The sequence below is a fragment of the Labrus mixtus genome, chromosome 2, assembly GCF_963584025.1.
Source record: "Labrus mixtus chromosome 2, fLabMix1.1, whole genome shotgun sequence".
Classification (NCBI taxonomy): domain Eukaryota; kingdom Metazoa; phylum Chordata; class Actinopteri; order Labriformes; family Labridae; genus Labrus; species Labrus mixtus.
In genome coordinates this window covers 27,711,465-27,727,980 of record NC_083613.1, presented here as the reverse complement: position 1 = coordinate 27,727,980, position 16,516 = coordinate 27,711,465, and the positions used below count along the sequence as shown (strand labels likewise).

Below are 16,516 nucleotides of genomic sequence, written 5' to 3'. Positions count from 1 at the left end.
CACGACCATTCAGTTGGACCAATGGCCGACAACCGTCTTGATGTGTCAGGACCTTAAAAAGATTCAAACTGGCTATTTCAGCTGAATTTTCTTGTGGAATGTAATACATTTTCTTTTACCTAGCGAGAAAGATGATGTTATGGACGTTGTTGTACAACTTGTTGGTTGTAAAGTTGTTCTTTCTGCGACAGTTGGCAATGTGTTAGTAGTTGGTGATGAAGCATTGTAGACCATTTTAAGATGCAGTGAAGTTGGACTTTTTGAAGCAGAAGCTTTACTCTCTGGTGCAGATGTCAAATTGAGAGTTGGAGCTTGCAAGGTTTCAGTGACTACTGCTGATGTTTCACTACCTTGTGATGATTGTGTTGCTTCTTCTAAGTTTTTTCCATTTGGTGACTTATTTGATATCGCTGGTTCTGCACTTGCTCCAAAAGTTGGTGAATTTTTAAGCATATATGATGATGTTGGTGCTTGACTGAAATTGAGTGGTATTGAAATTGTAATGACAAGCGATGAAGTCAGACTGACTGGAGATCTTGCGTTCAGCGGTGCTTGACTTGCAGAGATGGCAGATGAAAATGGAGTTGCTGAAGATGATGATACATGGACTTGTTTTGAAGTCATCTTGACTATCTCTGAAGTTCTTGCTGTTGGCATTGAAGATGATACTGCAAAAGTTGTGCTGCCTTTCAATGAAGTTGTTACCATTTCTAAACTTGTGCTCATGGGAGACCTATGTACCAGTGATAGACTTAAATCATGCGGTTGGTAATTTTCAAAAAGAGGAGATGAAGTGGTATTAGATAAAGATACAGTCACATGTGACAGTGTTTTAAATTCTAATGGTGTAGTTGAAATAATCTGTGATGAAATATCATTCAGGGTTGGACTTTCAGACACTGGTGATGAAGCCGTCTTTACTGATTCTAATGCTGCTATGAGTGGCTGTGAAGATGACTTGACTTGTGTTGAAGTTGGGTGGAAAGTTGTGAGTGACGAAGTAGTATCTTCTGGACAAAATGGGGTATTGACCAGCAGTGATGTCTTGTGTTGTGATAATGTTATGGTCAAAGTTTGCAATGTCTCATTGACTTGAGTTGATGTTGTATCCTCTTGTGATAAACTTGCTTCTAAACGTGTGTCGATTGGTGACGTATCAAATGTTGCTGTACTTGAATCAAGTTGTGGAGAACCTGTCAAGTATGATGAAGTTCTATTGAAAGGTACAATTCTTGGGGTCAGTGATGGGTGACCTGACAAAGTGGGGGCTGAGGTTTTAGTTGATGAAGACAGATCTACAGTAATACGTGATGAAGTTGTCTTGATTGATTCTAAAGTTGTTTTGACTGATGGTGAAGACAGCTTGACTTGTATAACAGTCCTGTCAGCATGGGGTGAGGTTGGAGTTGTATTGAGAGTTTGTGAGGTCTTAATGACATGTACTGAAGTTGTACTGTCATTTGATGAACTTGTGGCAGCTTCCAAACTTTTGTTGATTGGTGACATATCTGATGTTGCTGGATAAGAACCAAGTGACGTATAATTAGTAAGCAGTGGTGATGAAGTGCTACTGACTGGTGGCAAGGTTTTGATCAGTGGTATTTCACCTGAAGAAAGTGGAAGTGAATTTTGGGTTACTAGAGACAAGAAAGCCTGACTGTTGGAATAAAAGTTGTCTTGCCAAGTTCCAAAATTGTTATCAGTTTAGTGGGGTCAGTTTGCAAGGTTGCATTTTTTTTCACCCTACCCTATTGACAATTTTGCACTTCAACAGACAGCAACCCATACAGCCAAAGTTCACTGAGATGTGTCCAATGACCAGTATTCATAATAATGATAGCAGTGAGGGTGACAAGAGGACGCACAGACATTAACGCATACTTATTGCACGTTTGGAGCAGTTTGGACCGCATCAGTGAGTGACTACAGTCTGCAGTTTAGATCACATTCTTCTCTGGTAAACAGAGTTACATTAAAACAGATGTAGTTGAAGTTTCTGTTTCATATCTCTCCACCTCTGTGCGCAGAGTTTCAAGTCTCTCAATCTCTGTGTGAAATTGCACTCTCTGGCTTCTTTGTATGAGCTCTCTCTCTTTTTCAGAGGTTTTTCTGTATTTCTGTAGTTATTCAAATAATAATCAACAAAAACTCCAAAATCTAGGATAACATCTAGTTACGTTGCTCTTTCTGTCAGGATGACCACACTTCTTTGATTTATTTGATTCTGCCCTTTGGCAGTGGTTACAGGCATGACAAATAATGATAGAGAAATGATCCATCTTGTCACTTAAGGTTTTGGTTGTAGGTCAACTGCTGTACCAAGCTATACTTTGGCTTTACTTTTACCAAGAATATGAATTGGTCCTACACGGGCAGATCAATTCATATATTAATCAATATTAATATAAACATCAACATCAACATAAAGGTGATATCATGATTAGAAATAATATTTAGTAAATATTGAAACTCAAATCACTTAAAATCTTACCTGTTGGTGTATTAGTTGTTTGTTGTGATGATGTTGGCAAAAGCCCTGAAGAACAACAAAAATGTAATGTAAAAAAAACCCTGAGCTTTAACACACATCCCCAGCCCCCATCTGCAAGAGCATGCACATTACAACAAATACCTGCTAAAAGAAGAAGGAAAATGAGATGTTCCATCCTCCCCCTCTATGTCCCCTGTAAACAAACAGAAAACATAATGGATGTCATCACATTTATCTTGAACAAAAAAATGCAAACTGATTTAATCACAACTTCTTTATATGACACAAACACAGGCCACTGATGGCCAACCATTTAGTTTAACTAGTTGCCTAGGGCAACACTTTGGCAAGGGAGGGGAAATTGAGGCCAATTATTAATTTGCATATTTGCCAAAGTCACAAAATGCTGTAAATGAGGAATGTTTAGTAATCAACAGTGTCTTCCTTTCTTGTACAATTAAAAAGTAATCTGTACCTGCTCTCTAGTTCTTTACTCTACAATGATCTGTTGTTGTGCATCATTTTTGTATATTGGACACACATAAGAACGGGAGATGTTGTAACATTTGCACAGGATATAAAGTTAAAATTTGATTGTTTAGAAAATAGCTTTAACATTAAAACTTCTGTGCTTCTTAAAAAAAACCTTACCCCTTTAACCTTAAATAGTTTGTTAACAATGATGCTTTTCTCAAAAACAGCCAGGAGTCTTGTCATCAACCGCTTCCCCTCTCACATGAAGTCACACAAAACATCAACTAATAGGTTTAGACATAGTTGCCTTTATTAAACACCACAAACAAGATGCTCAGGAAAAGTTGGGTTCCTTAAAGACTATTCGATTCATGATAACACTATGAAAGCCTGTGTCAAACATTTCCCGACAAGGTTTTATAGTGACCAATACAATAGCCATTTCAGAGGGCGCAGGGAGAGATTTTTTAAGGAAAATATTTTATATTAAGGGGAAGATTTGTGCAGAGATTAAGCAATGAATTGACTGAAGAACAAACATTTTCAAACAGGCAGAAAACACATCACACTGCTCTGGAAACTGAATGACATACCTCTTTGCACAGGTACGATGGAGGATTAGGGCCAAGTTAAAGAAAAAAATCTCAAATTTACGAGAATAAAGTCATACATTTATGACATTAAAAAACACAAATATCTGATTAGTTGTGTTGGGGCTTTACTTATGCAGATATGAAACTACACATGCCTTTGGCATATCATCATCATCAAATTGTCATAAAACATCAGGAGGACCCTAAAAAGATACTGCAAGAAACTGTATCTAACTGGAAATTGTGTCTTTTGTGGCAGAAGAAAAGGCTTTAAGGGTTCTACTTTCATCATTTTCGCGCAGGCTGGTCTCAAACTCCTAAATGTACATGATTATTCTCGTAAATGTATGACTTTATTCTCGTAAATTTACGAGTTTAATCTAGACATTTTTTATTTTTTTTCCTTTAAGATGGTCCTAATACTCCGTTGTACACAGGTATATAATATGATAATAAAAAAACAGCAGTGCATGTCCGAGTACATTCTATATAACTAGCAAATGATATAACATGCTGTTGGCCTGTGTTCAAACATATACAGTATCTTGCTGTTTTCTGCATAATGAAAAATGCATAAGCTAGCCAGCTCATACTCTTTACAACATGGGGGGTAATGCTTTTATACACTCGCCTTTTAGATAATAGATCATTAAATTGTAGAGCGTTAAAGATTAAGTCAAGGAAGGGCTGAACTGAAAATATTCTCCAAAAAAGGACTCAGAAAGAAAAGATATTGCAGATAGTTTGACTCTCATTGAGAGGTGCATCTTAAGCTTCTTCTGCATCTGCATAGTAGGACCCTGTGTTATTATCACATCCAAATAAAGATATTTGTGTATCATTGAGTATATTTGAAAATGCACAGCCCTTATATTGATATATTATCTACCAAGCTTCATATGTTTAAATAAATAGCATGAAGTTAGCAGTCAACTTACTTTAGTCAAGTCAAAGTTTATTTGTAGCACATTTAAAACAGCCTCAGTTGACCAAAGTGATTTACAGGCACTGAAATAAACTTTACATGTAGAACAGTAAAGCAACCCAAGAGAAAAATATACATTAAATGATTAAATGACTATTCAGTTCTACTGATGAGTTTTCAAAAAGATAACAGCATTTTAAAGCAATGTCAATATAAATGGAATATTCCCAATTTTCTTACCCCAATGTTTCAAATTCCAACTCTGTAGCCAAACAGAAATAATCTCTTGAGCTTTGGTCAAAATCTGCTGTTCACTGGATGTCACCAGCTAACAATACTACACACACAACCTTTATCTGGCCTTCTTCAGTCCAAATCTACAAATGGAAAGATTTTTGTGAGAGTAAACTCTATAATTGTGGGTTAGGGTAATCACTTGTTAGACTTGTTTTGCCCCATTGACCTTTCTAAACAGGTTGAAAGGCATAAATGCCCTAAATCCACATTCACTCACTTTGTCCCTGAGGCCAGCTATGTCCCTGTCAAAAAAACTGTGACAAATCAAAAAGTAAAGCCTTCACACTCATATATGGAAAAAGTGGGTAGTATAAAATTGTGCTTCATAGTAATTAATAGTCAGACATCATTGATAACTGCTTGCCTTATGAAAGAAAACCCGTTTGTATTCTTTCCATGGATAATCTATCATGCAGTCATATCAAGTAGGCCATTGATTAAATTGGTTGTTAAAGCTTTAAACTGTGTCTCATACCCAGATTTGTTTCTGGGGCAGTGTCAATGAGCCCATTACTTGTGGATATTTTAATGAAAGGGAGGCTATAAAATGCTATTGGATCTTAGAATGACTTTATATTTGTTCACAGTTTTCTTTGGTTTTCTGCTGCAGGATGTTATGACACAGCTGCCTTCTGAAGGAATCAGGACGGGTGAATGTGCAGAATATTTTGTACAAAAAAAAGAGACTTAAGGAAAATGAAGATAAACAATAGTAATTGAACATAGCAATATATTCTGTCCCAGTGCAATGATAATCATTGTGAATATGATAGCCCTTTGGTTGTTGGTTTTCTATGGAGTGTTTTTAGAAGTTTTGTGAGTGATTCAAACAGTTTGTAACAAACACAAGATACATGTGTCCTTATAAATGGATAAGTGCTCAGTGAAGAGACACCCCTTTGCTTCAGTCATGCCCCTATATCCTACTGATAAGTTACATAACCTACCCTATAAGCTCTAAGCAGCTCTGTCTTAACATTGTCTGTTCACATCAGAAGTTTTCGTACCAGCTTATTAGCTTGAGAACACAGTTTGCAGCACTGACGCTGCACATCATCATCATCACTCATGCCCGAATATGTGCCTTTGTCCACAACACTATGGCTTGATAAGAGATGAAGAAAGAAGAAAAATGTTGCTTTTGATCATCTTTGGCTTTTCCTATCATGATTACACTCTTTTTGACTGTTAAACTTTCCGTCATCACCGTAACATAACTAAAATTGAAATTAACATAGGACACATCAAAGTAATACTCCTGATGAAACTGTATGTAAATGAACATTACCTAAGGTTAAGGTTTTCATTGCCATATGGGTTTCCATGTTTTCTATGAAGGTAGAGGAAGTGTTGTTGGGAAATTAGTTAAGGTCATTAAAGTTAAAAAAAAAAAAAATTACAGCAAGGAGGAGTTAATGTGTTCTCCTCTAACAGGCATAACAAAGTTGACTGAGATTTGAGAGATTAATGTAGAAAACACATACACAGTCTCGAGAATAAAGAAAAGTCTGACACATAATAAGATAGTGTTCACTGACAATCGAGGGCTCTGTAAGGATGTACAGTGGCATGACAGTGCTTTAAACCAATAATAAAGATATTTTTTTTCCATGCTCAAGAAATGTTCTAGTTAGCTGATATCTACTGATATAGAGTGTGTTTACCATTTGACCTTCTTAGTGTTATTAGTTTATATGCAAATTTTTGGTGGCACTAAGTGAGTCAGGGACTGTATAAAGTTATTGCTACTGTTCCTGGCCAGGGAAAGTATGTCTGTACCAGATTTCATTGCTCTCATTCAAACTGTTAAAACGCTTGACTTAAAAGAAAAACTTGAGCTCATTGTGGTAAAAGGCAGAGAACATCAATTACAGAAAGTAATAAAAGACAAACTGGCCACATAACAGGCATTCACAAATCATTTCTGTCAGCCTTATACTGCTTGGGACCATTTTACCTCTTTGGGTTTTTTTTTTTTTAACGCAACAGCTAAACACACAGCTGAAGAGTGAATATGCAAATTTAAGTAGAATTAGAGGACAAATATGTAATACATTCCTCAAAAGGTACTCTTGCTTAACTCCACCTGGTTGACATTCTCGAAGCATGCTCCATACATGCATGCGAACAGCCAGTCACTGAAGAATACAAACATTTTCATTTCTCAGTTGTTGGACACTCACGCTTTGTAAATGCATTTCAAACACTTCGGCCTTGATAGTAGTTGTTCAAGATAATCTATGATAAGATATGCCAAACTTAGATCTTGATAAAACGCTTTGCAATATTTTAGACTAACAATTAGATGAACAGTGGAAAATGACTCACAATATGTCTTGTTGTTGTGTCATAGCACCCTAATCTATGAAGACAATGGAGCTGTAACTACAAAGCTTCAGACATTCTAGGTGAGGTGTTTAAATCATTACACAACATCATAGCAGAAAGAATGTTTATTTAGATAGTTTATTTAGAAGGACTATGAAAAAAAAAAAAGGTTAAAACAAACCGCAACATGTCAACTGTCATACACTAAACATACTTGGACTGTGTTGTGTCTATCAAAATGAGCATTTAAATCCAGATGTTCCAAAGGTGGAGGGCTCAGTAGTTTATGGGGAATGTCAGCCATTAACAATAGAAGATCATAAAGCCCAGTTTTTTAACAACCATACCAACTGTAGACAATGCAGATAGAAATTCCTAGCATACAGTGGGAAAGCTCATTCTCTAGCGAGGAGGGAAACCCCTGTGAGGCCCTCCCCTGCCCCTGAACCCTCCCCTGTCACCACGGAAGTTTGGCCGATTTCTTTCCCGGCCCCTGTCTCCGCCTCTTCCTGCATTCGGCCCACCACGTCCGCCTCTTGGTGCTCCACCACCACGATCTGACTTAAGCTTATTGGGGGGAGATTTAGGCCGCAATCTCTCTATTTCCTCGGTGCAGCCAGAGAGGTGGGAGCTGGGCAAGCCGAAGTGTGAGGCGTATGTTTCTGGGTTAAAGTTACTGTTCGTCAACGTCGGACCCACTGTCAGCCAGCCTGGAATGAGAAGACAAACAGGAACAGCGTCGGTTTTGAGAAAGAAGCAAACGGACAGAGCAAGGCAAGAAACGTATGAATTAAAAGCAAACATATAAGACACAGATGGCAACTTAACTATCTAAGGAGAACACGTTTATCTCACCTGGTCTTATAGTTGAGTCCCGTCCAAACAGGTGCAACCTTCTGCGGCCCAAACAGAAGTGTTCGATGATGTGGAAGATCTCCACAGGCTTCTCCACATTACCCATCTCTGGCTCCTCTGTAATGATCAAGTCAATGTCCACGTTGGCATGGATAAAGTCACCATCAGTACTCCTGCGCACCGTTCCTTTGATTCCCATGAGGCAGTGTTCCTGTGGAGAATGTACACGTAACAAGTTTAACTTTAATGTATCATGAGTGGAGGAGCTTTCCAAACGTCGTATTCTGCATCGTATGCTTCATGTATAGATTTTAAAGGACAACAAATCCCCCAAAACATCATATATTCTAACGTTCACATGGGAAAAATGTACATTAATGCTGCATTCATGTGGCATCGGACAGATCGGAAAAACGAGTTTCCGAGTTGTAAAATGCAGCTGCTCAAGTCGGAACAACAACTCGGAAAATAATAATATGCCCGACTTCCCGACATGATGTCAGAATCGTCCCCACATGGGGGGCAAAATATGTTTTGTTAATATTAACATACTTTTTTATTAATTCAAGTATTGCACATCAACTTTTTGCTCTTTCAACAGTCACATTTCACAGATCTTCTTCGCAGCATCAAAGCTTTTTTTGTGCTGTTATTAAAACATTCCGACTTCCCGAACTGAAATCACGTGAACACACTGAAGTCGGAACAACGACTCCCCAACTCGGAAACTGGGACCACCGGAGCAGCACACGAATGCAGCAAAAATAATGTAGATATTCACTGTTCTGATTGGCCCGTGGTCGGTGCGGTGTACCTTGGTCCTCTGGAATACTGCTTTTGGGTCCAGGGCCTTGGTCTTGCCTGGGTTGTTCTTGTTAGTCTTTATCCAACAGATATCCTCACAACGCCTAAAGCCCCACTTCCTCAAACACTGAAATCAATCAAAGAAGAGTAGATATTATGATGGATGGGCTACAACAATATCACAGCACATGCTTAGTCTGGACATCTACTGCTTGGAGCATCAGATAGTAAATCATAAATAATGCAGATTCAATGAAGGAACCCAGTTGATTAGAAAACATTTATTTTTACTAGTTCTCAACTACTCATGAACTACTCTGTACTCTTCTAGTGAATCTCTTAATGTGACTTCACCAAGAGTATCAGTAAATGCCATTAAACATTTTATATTTGGTTTTCATTCCAGTTTGGTTGACTGATGTTTCTGACCTCATATAAAAAAGAAATGTGACTATTGTTATCAACACAGTCTTTTTCTTTAAATGTGTCCCCTCTGAGCTTATTGGTGCTTTAAATAATAGCCCAGGTAAAAACTCAAGACAATAAGATGTTTTTTGTTTTTTTTAAATTTGCCAAAATTCCTCTATTGGCCCACAGTCATACGTCTTCTCTCCATTTTATTTGTAACAAAATATATGAGCACACAAAAGTAAAGCTTTTTTAAGTAAAATATGAAATGAGAGAAAACAGGGACAACCTTTGCCCCCCTTTTTCTTAAGGTGAGTATGTTAGTTGCAAAAATAAAGGCATGCAGTGAAAACATACCGACATCAGCTGAGGGTACAATAAAATCTATTTTCAGAGAGCGATGACTCATTTGTATTGACAGGCTCAAAAAGGTCGTACATCACCTACAGCAGACAACCAGCTCCCACAGGCTGATACAGGTGACTGGATATAGATTAGCAAAGGGCCTCTGCTGAAGGGGCTTAAGCCTTAATAGCCAGGTATGAACAGATGTACTTCAAAGGTATTCAAAGCTATTGTTGTAACGTTGTACAAGCAGTATCCTAAGTCAGTTGTTACATTTTACCTGAACAAACAAGTTTCCTAAATGGCCAAAAATATGCAGTTTTGTCTTTCAAATAGCACACAAAAGAACCTCGAGACTTACGTTGGTGTAAAGAGATAAAATATGAGATCAGTTTTGTACAAAGAGTAATGGTTTCAATGCGTGCTTGTTTTGCTATTCAAAATAAAAGATTGAGTTTACCATTCTACCCAAGTCCAAGCCTTCCCCAGAGCCACACCAAAGGAAGACGAAGGATCGTAGAGCTGATATCTCCTCAATTTCCAGTTTCATAATCTACAAAAGAGGTAAAAAACAGAAAAACAATCATGTAAAGATGAGATAAAACACACAAGGAAAAAATCATTATCCATTCACTGCAGGCTCCCTGGATGGTCCGGTTAGTGCCACTACACTTTATAAAATTAAGGTCTTTCTGATTCCTTGTTTCTCGCTTATGCAAAAGGACACACACCCAAGTATTGCAATCCCAGACACATGACCTTCAATATCAAATATATATTGTCTCTTAGTAAGAGAGCTTTCAGTGTGACAACTTCTTCACAAACAAATGGGCTCGACTCTCATTGTGTAGAATTAAAAAAGACTCAGCATTGGCGGTTATAGGCAGGGTCCAACAGGGGCCAGTACCCCTGGAACACCGAGCTTGGTCCCCCCTGTGGCCACCCCTCCAAAAGGAGTTAACATACACAGTATTTGACTAAACAACCGGACTTACAATCTAGTATTAAATACTGTTACAGAAACTAATATAAAGCATGGTATTTTATGTTGTGGTATTTAATGATTTTTTTTTGGCATAATATATATATATATATATTAAAGCAATCATCTTTGTCTATTTTTCACCTGGGTTTAATGTTCCCCTCTGACAACTGGCCCCAGTTTGGCCCCCTCAGTAAAAGTGGTCTAGAACCGCCACTGGAAGTGAGATGAATAGACTGAGAAGGTTTTCTTATTTGACAAAACGGTTCTTGATTTAGTTTAGTGTAGTGGACATACTATGCATTTCAAAAAGTTCAATCACAATATATTGTATCGCGATTCTCAGCATGTCACAAAATGTATGAAACCGCAATGATATGGTGACTCAAGTATTGTGATGATATCAAATCGTGGGGCCTCTGGTGATTCCCACCGCTGGATACTACGGGCGGGCCTTATTTCCACTCTCACGGTAAGACATACATGAAAAACTAAATTAAACACCCTCCACTACTCGAAAGATCCTTCAATAAGAAAACAACAGCAAAGAAAAGGTGCGATTTTACAGGACAAAATAAATCAGGATGAAATGAAGAGATGAAAAATGGAACATTCTCCCTCCAATGAACATGCTAGTGCAAACTACTAAAACAAGCGAACCAGTCAAACGTGGGCACGTACGTCATCCCAGTTCCAAAAACGTTCAGTGTGGCTGATGCCTGATTCTCTGTAGTATTCCTCTAAAGGAGGCTCGAGCAGAATGACATCAAACTTGCACTGTAAGTCCTGCAGATCAAAGTGCTCTGGGTCAGCCTGGAGGTACCTAAACATACAAACACATACATTCAATAGTGCCAACTCTTTCCAAATGCCAAATTGAAATGACTACTTTCCTAATTGATCAAAATCATTTTCTTTGATTAGAATTACCCTGACATTAAGGTACGTATTTAATCTGAAAGATGCATCATCAGTGAACATACATGGGAGGGGTGTTTGTGGTGGAGATGAGTTCATCCTTCAGTCTGATTAGCTCTCGCAGTTTGGGGTATTCTTCAAATCTGTCAGCCAAGCCTGAACCAAAGAGAACAACAAGGTTAACAGGTACTAATATTAACACACACACACACGCAAACACACACACACCCACACACACACACACACACACACACACACACACACACACACACACACACACACACACACACACACACACACACACACACACACACACACACACACACACACACACACACACACACACACACACACACACACACACACACACACACACACACACACACACACACACACACACACACACACACACACACACACACACACACACACACACACACACACACACACAATCAAATACTCACCAACATCTCTAATGAAGTTTTGAGGCCTGTGCCCTGTGTCAACAAAGTGCTGACAGTAGTCATTGTGAGGGTTCAAACTCTGGGTACCCTGAGGAAGAACAACACATAACATAAAACACCTCTGGGGATCATTCTATAGAACCAAATGAGATAATTACATGTTATGACTGTGCGATCACGAGTCATCCACTGGTATGTTTACAGTCAGCGAAAGCATTCTCTTTGGCTTCTGCCTATCATTAAACTGGTTCTACACGTTTTTATTTAAAGGTTTCAAGACCAAAAATTTGAAACTAATAAATCACACACGACATGATTCTTTCACAGCATAACTTTTCTCAAGCTGGGTTGAAAGGACGCCTGCCAAATAAAACCTGTCCTACCAGCATAAAAAAAGAAGTGACCGGGATGTACCGGTATCGCTTGAAGCTCATGATCGCTTGAAGTGCGTCATAACAATGCTCCAAAAATGTTTTCTATCAGCTTGTGTTGTTGATTTCAAGAATGTCACAGAATTCACATCGCACCACACGACACCCCTCGTCACACAATCATCACCAGCTCCACCCTGATGCTGTTCATCCTGGTTACTGTAGCTGTTTTAAAGACATTATCATATATATATATATATTTTTTTTTTATGACTCTTAACATCAGCAGAATTTTTATTTGTATGTATTATCGGTATGTTTTTTGTTTTATTGTGTGATTTTCTTTTCTTTTTTTTATTTAATTGTGAACTTCCTTTGAAGGATTCTTTGGAGAGGGATGACATTTGTTTTTTTTATTGCGATGAAAGCTCCATTGTGTTTGTGTGCACGTGACAATCAAGGAAATGTAACCTGAAAGTTACGGTAAGTCTATTGCGGTTGACAGTGATGGCACTTTCAGGAAATGTTGACATGTAAAATGTTTGTGTACAGAAAAACTAATTCTAAAACCATGTTAAATAACATCCTCATACCAACTTGTTGGCAAGCTTTTACCAGTGTTTTAGATTGGTGAGGTCTTCATCTAGTTATACTACAATGACAATGATTTTCTTATATCACATTATATTCTCTGTCAGTATTTGTTGACATGCAGCGCAATTCTACATTCAGGAAGCCCATTGAATTACCTCCATTAAGATTTGTTTTGCTTTCTAAAACCTCAAAAACTGTTTGAAATGCTACAAATTGTTTGTTTGTTTCTAATGATGTTGTTGCTTTTTTTTTGTAGTTTTCTGACTCTAATCATTCAAAATTTTAGGTTGACATTTTTTTTGTTGGAATGAATTGTTAACTGTATGAATGATGCAACTCTTAAAAAAATAAAGTATTAAAAAAAGAAAAGAAAAACTACAAATATAATTAAAGTGTAAAACATATTAAAAAGGTGAATTGTATGTGTAAAAGAAAAAGAGGGCAAGTTTTCTAACCTTAAGGAAAGTACTGGAGTCCTTGTACACTTCCTCATATGGGTTGCTTTCATCTGGCTGCTGCACCTCCACCACATCCTTACACAAAACAAACACAAAGATACCAAATGAGTTTCAAAGTTGTTGCTATCTATACGAGCCTGCTAGATGTTTGATTGTTCAAGAATAATATCAAAAGGTTTCTATTGAGAGAGATAATTCAATTATGAAATAATGTGGGGTATGAATACATACGAATAATAACAATAACAATTCATTTTATTTGCGGTGCACTTTTCATTTAGGTGACATTCCTCCAAACTCAGTCAAATCTGAGCTAACATTGCTCAATATTTAATAAGATCAATTCAACCAACATCTCCATCAAAACCTAAAAACTTGTTGACTGATTCTGTTGGCCAAATTAAAAAAAAAAGAAAACTTAATTTTGGGTGGCGGCTGAAGAGAGAAGAGCCACACACAAACATGCAGGAGGGCTTTTCTCAAACAACCTCCTGTTGATTTTTATGATTCTTTTAATTAAAATTAAAAGCCTAACTTCCTGTTACAGCATCTCTTTTTTCAGGCACCGAGACGCCAGTAGAACCGGCGTGAGAAGACTCAGTGCCCCCCCCCCCCCATGCATTAAGCTGCATTCCTGTCTACTTGTCATGTTGTATAGATCTGAAGATTTTATTCTTGTTTTAATATCCTTTTTAAGTAATTATTTAATATATCACTGGGGGGAAAAAAGTTAGAATAAACAGCAACATGTCAATTGTTATACACTTAACATCCTTGGACTGTGTTGTGTCTATCAAAATGAGCATTTAAATCCAGATGTTCCAAAGGTGGAGGGCTCAGTAGTTATTGGTGAATGTCAGATATAAACAATAGAAGATCAAAAAGTCTATTGACCCCATTTCTTAGGAACCTTGTCAACTGTAGATAATGCAGATAGAAATTCCAAGCATACAGTGGGAAAGCTCTTTTCTCTAGCGGGGAGGGAAACCCCTATGAGGTCCTCCCCTGCCCTGGAAAAATGTTTGATTGATTTCTTTCACGGCCCCTGTCACCGCCTCCTCCTGCATTTGGCCCACAAAGCCCGCCTCTTGGCTCACATATCTTCAAAAGAGTGCAACGTGAAAGACGGTTGTTGTCATTACACAGTGTAAATTACTACAGCTCTCCAACATGTGATTGCGTTCACCTTTTGTTCTTCCACATCTTCCTCAGGTTCCTCTCCTTCCGTCTGTGCCTTCCTTTTGGAAGGTGCTACTAGACTATCAAGTGAAGCCCTGCAACACACACACACACACACACACACACACACACACACACACACACACACACACACACACACACACACACACACACACACACACATCCATGAACCATGCCCTGGTCTTGTTAAAGCACAAAATCAATTAACCATTGGGCAGTCACAAAATGGCAAGCAACATGGACAAATGTTGCAATGTATTGCACTCCGAATATGTTTTGCTGAACTCAGGGAGAAGGTACAGGGTTCCTCTGTGCAAACACAACCGCTTCAAAAACTCACTAGTCCCTTTTTCAGTTAAGCTCATCAATGAGCAAAAAACAGAGGATGAACGGAAAACCAGGAGGCCCCCAATGTACCGATAACGGTAGACATGTATGTATGTATGAAACCGTCTGGAGTGGCATGTGTGCATGTGCACAGTGTGCATGCGCCTGTGACTGTAGGAGTGAGTGTGCGTGCGTGTGTGTGCATGTGTATGGATACGTAAGCAGACGCTTGGGTGAACTGTAGCACGGATAAGCTAAATGTTTTTTTTCCACATTTGTAATTACTGTTTTTATATTGTTTTCGATATATTGTCCATGCAGCAATTTCCCAGCATCCGAGACAAATTTCTCCCTAGGGAGACGAATAAAGAAACCTTGACCTTGAATAAAGACAACAAAAATGTAAAAAAAAAAAAAAAAAAGGAGGTAAGGTTTTGAACTTAGAACTATGATAATTATCTCTACAGATGATGGCAGTATGTGTATTGTGTGTAATAAAACAGGGACTAAACAGCACAAAGGAAGCAGCTGAGCAATTCAAAAGCCTTCATGTGATTTCACGACGTCCAGTCTGCATGTTTGTGCAATTCCCATGTGCATACATCAACGCTTTTGGGGTACTCTGCACCCTCAGCCTGGAATCTGTTGCAGGATGACTTAAAGCTCAAGGAGCACGGTGTCCTTCTAAAATGAAAGACATGGAAGCAGATTCTATAGGACGTCGATGTGGTAGCTCGGCTGCCCAGATATGACTCATAAAGATGGTTCTATTTTAATCCAAAAATGTTGTGCTTTGTAAATTGTACTGTCATGTCTCTCTTTGTATTTCCGTCTGTAACTTTTGTGTTTTTGCACTACTTCCTCTTTGTTGGCGACAGTTCAGGGGGTCTGAGACACTTCATTACCTGCATGTTTCTCTTGTCTCCTCTATCTCCTTCAGTTCATCTTTACTGTTCAGTACAGCTCCGATACTGTCTGCACTTTCAGCTCCCAACTGTGGCAGGAGAGGAATGACACAGTCAGTACACATTTTTTTTTACATCTGGCATCGTCACATTGTTGGGTTATTGTCACGTTAATGTTTTTGTCCTCCTTGTTAGGTTAGCTGCTCGATAACAACAACAACTTGCCTGTTGAGCTAAAAGCTGCCGCCTCAGTTTTTGTCGTTCGCGGATCTCTTGCAGTCGACTGTTCATCTCTTTATATCTCGTTTTTATAAACTATTATATGCACTTTATTAGATTGAATTCAAGGCCGATACTATTAACATGTATAGCTTGCTATCACGTTGGTTAACAGTCGTCCCTAAAGCGCTAAAATTCACAATGGGTACGCTGGATATGATCACCGGGTGGGTGACGCAGGTGGAGTCGGCCGCTGAAATAAATATAGAAACACGCAGTAATTAATGTATGTTATATTGTTCATGCGTGCTTAAGCGTTTTATTGTTATTTTTTTTTTTTTTCGTGGCAGGGTTAAGCGGTGAGAGGTTTTTTTTTAAGTTCCGACTCCCATGACGGCGTACGCTGTGTGCAATATTGAACAACACTTTGTTTGCTTGAATCGGCGCGATTTGATGACGTCTTTAGATAGGGGACGCTCTTGTTCATCCAATCAGAGCACACTTTTGTAGGCACTAGAGGCGCTATGTATTCTGCCCGTCTATCACATACACAAAACT

At 38.4% G+C, this 16,516-nt stretch overlaps 1 protein-coding gene across 1 annotated transcript; it reads right to left on the bottom strand.

The window, feature by feature from the left end:
• Positions 1 to 7,218: 7,218 nt before the first annotated feature.
• mettl14 (methyltransferase 14, N6-adenosine-methyltransferase subunit) lies at positions 7,219 to 16,166 on the bottom strand. The gene is made up of 11 exons (XM_061059783.1): positions 15,965 to 16,166; positions 15,740 to 15,828; positions 14,494 to 14,581; positions 13,305 to 13,382; positions 11,885 to 11,972; positions 11,486 to 11,576; positions 11,184 to 11,325; positions 9,981 to 10,073; positions 8,778 to 8,894; positions 7,964 to 8,174; positions 7,219 to 7,818 (listed from the first exon to the last, which is right to left on the bottom strand). The coding sequence occupies exons 1-11, from the start codon at positions 16,028 to 16,030 to the stop codon at positions 7,511 to 7,513; spliced, it is 1,371 nt and encodes a 456-aa protein (XP_060915766.1). The 5' UTR covers positions 16,031 to 16,166; the 3' UTR covers positions 7,219 to 7,510.
• Between the last annotated feature and the right edge of the window lie 350 nt (positions 16,167 to 16,516).

Bases quoted from the DNA above. Each gene is read 5' to 3' on its own strand.
- mettl14 (XM_061059783.1), bottom strand. From the start codon at position 16,030: ATGAACAGTCGACTGCAAGAGATCCGCGAACGACAAAAACTGAGGCGG. The intron at 15,829-15,964 runs GCAAGTTGTTGT...CTCCTGCCACAG, and splicing joins GGCAGCTTTTAGCTCAACAG to TTGGGAGCTGAAAGTGCAGA. The intron at 11,973-13,304 runs GTTAGAAAACTT...GTTCTTCCTCAG, and splicing joins ACTCCAGTACTTTCCTTAAG to GGTACCCAGAGTTTGAACCC.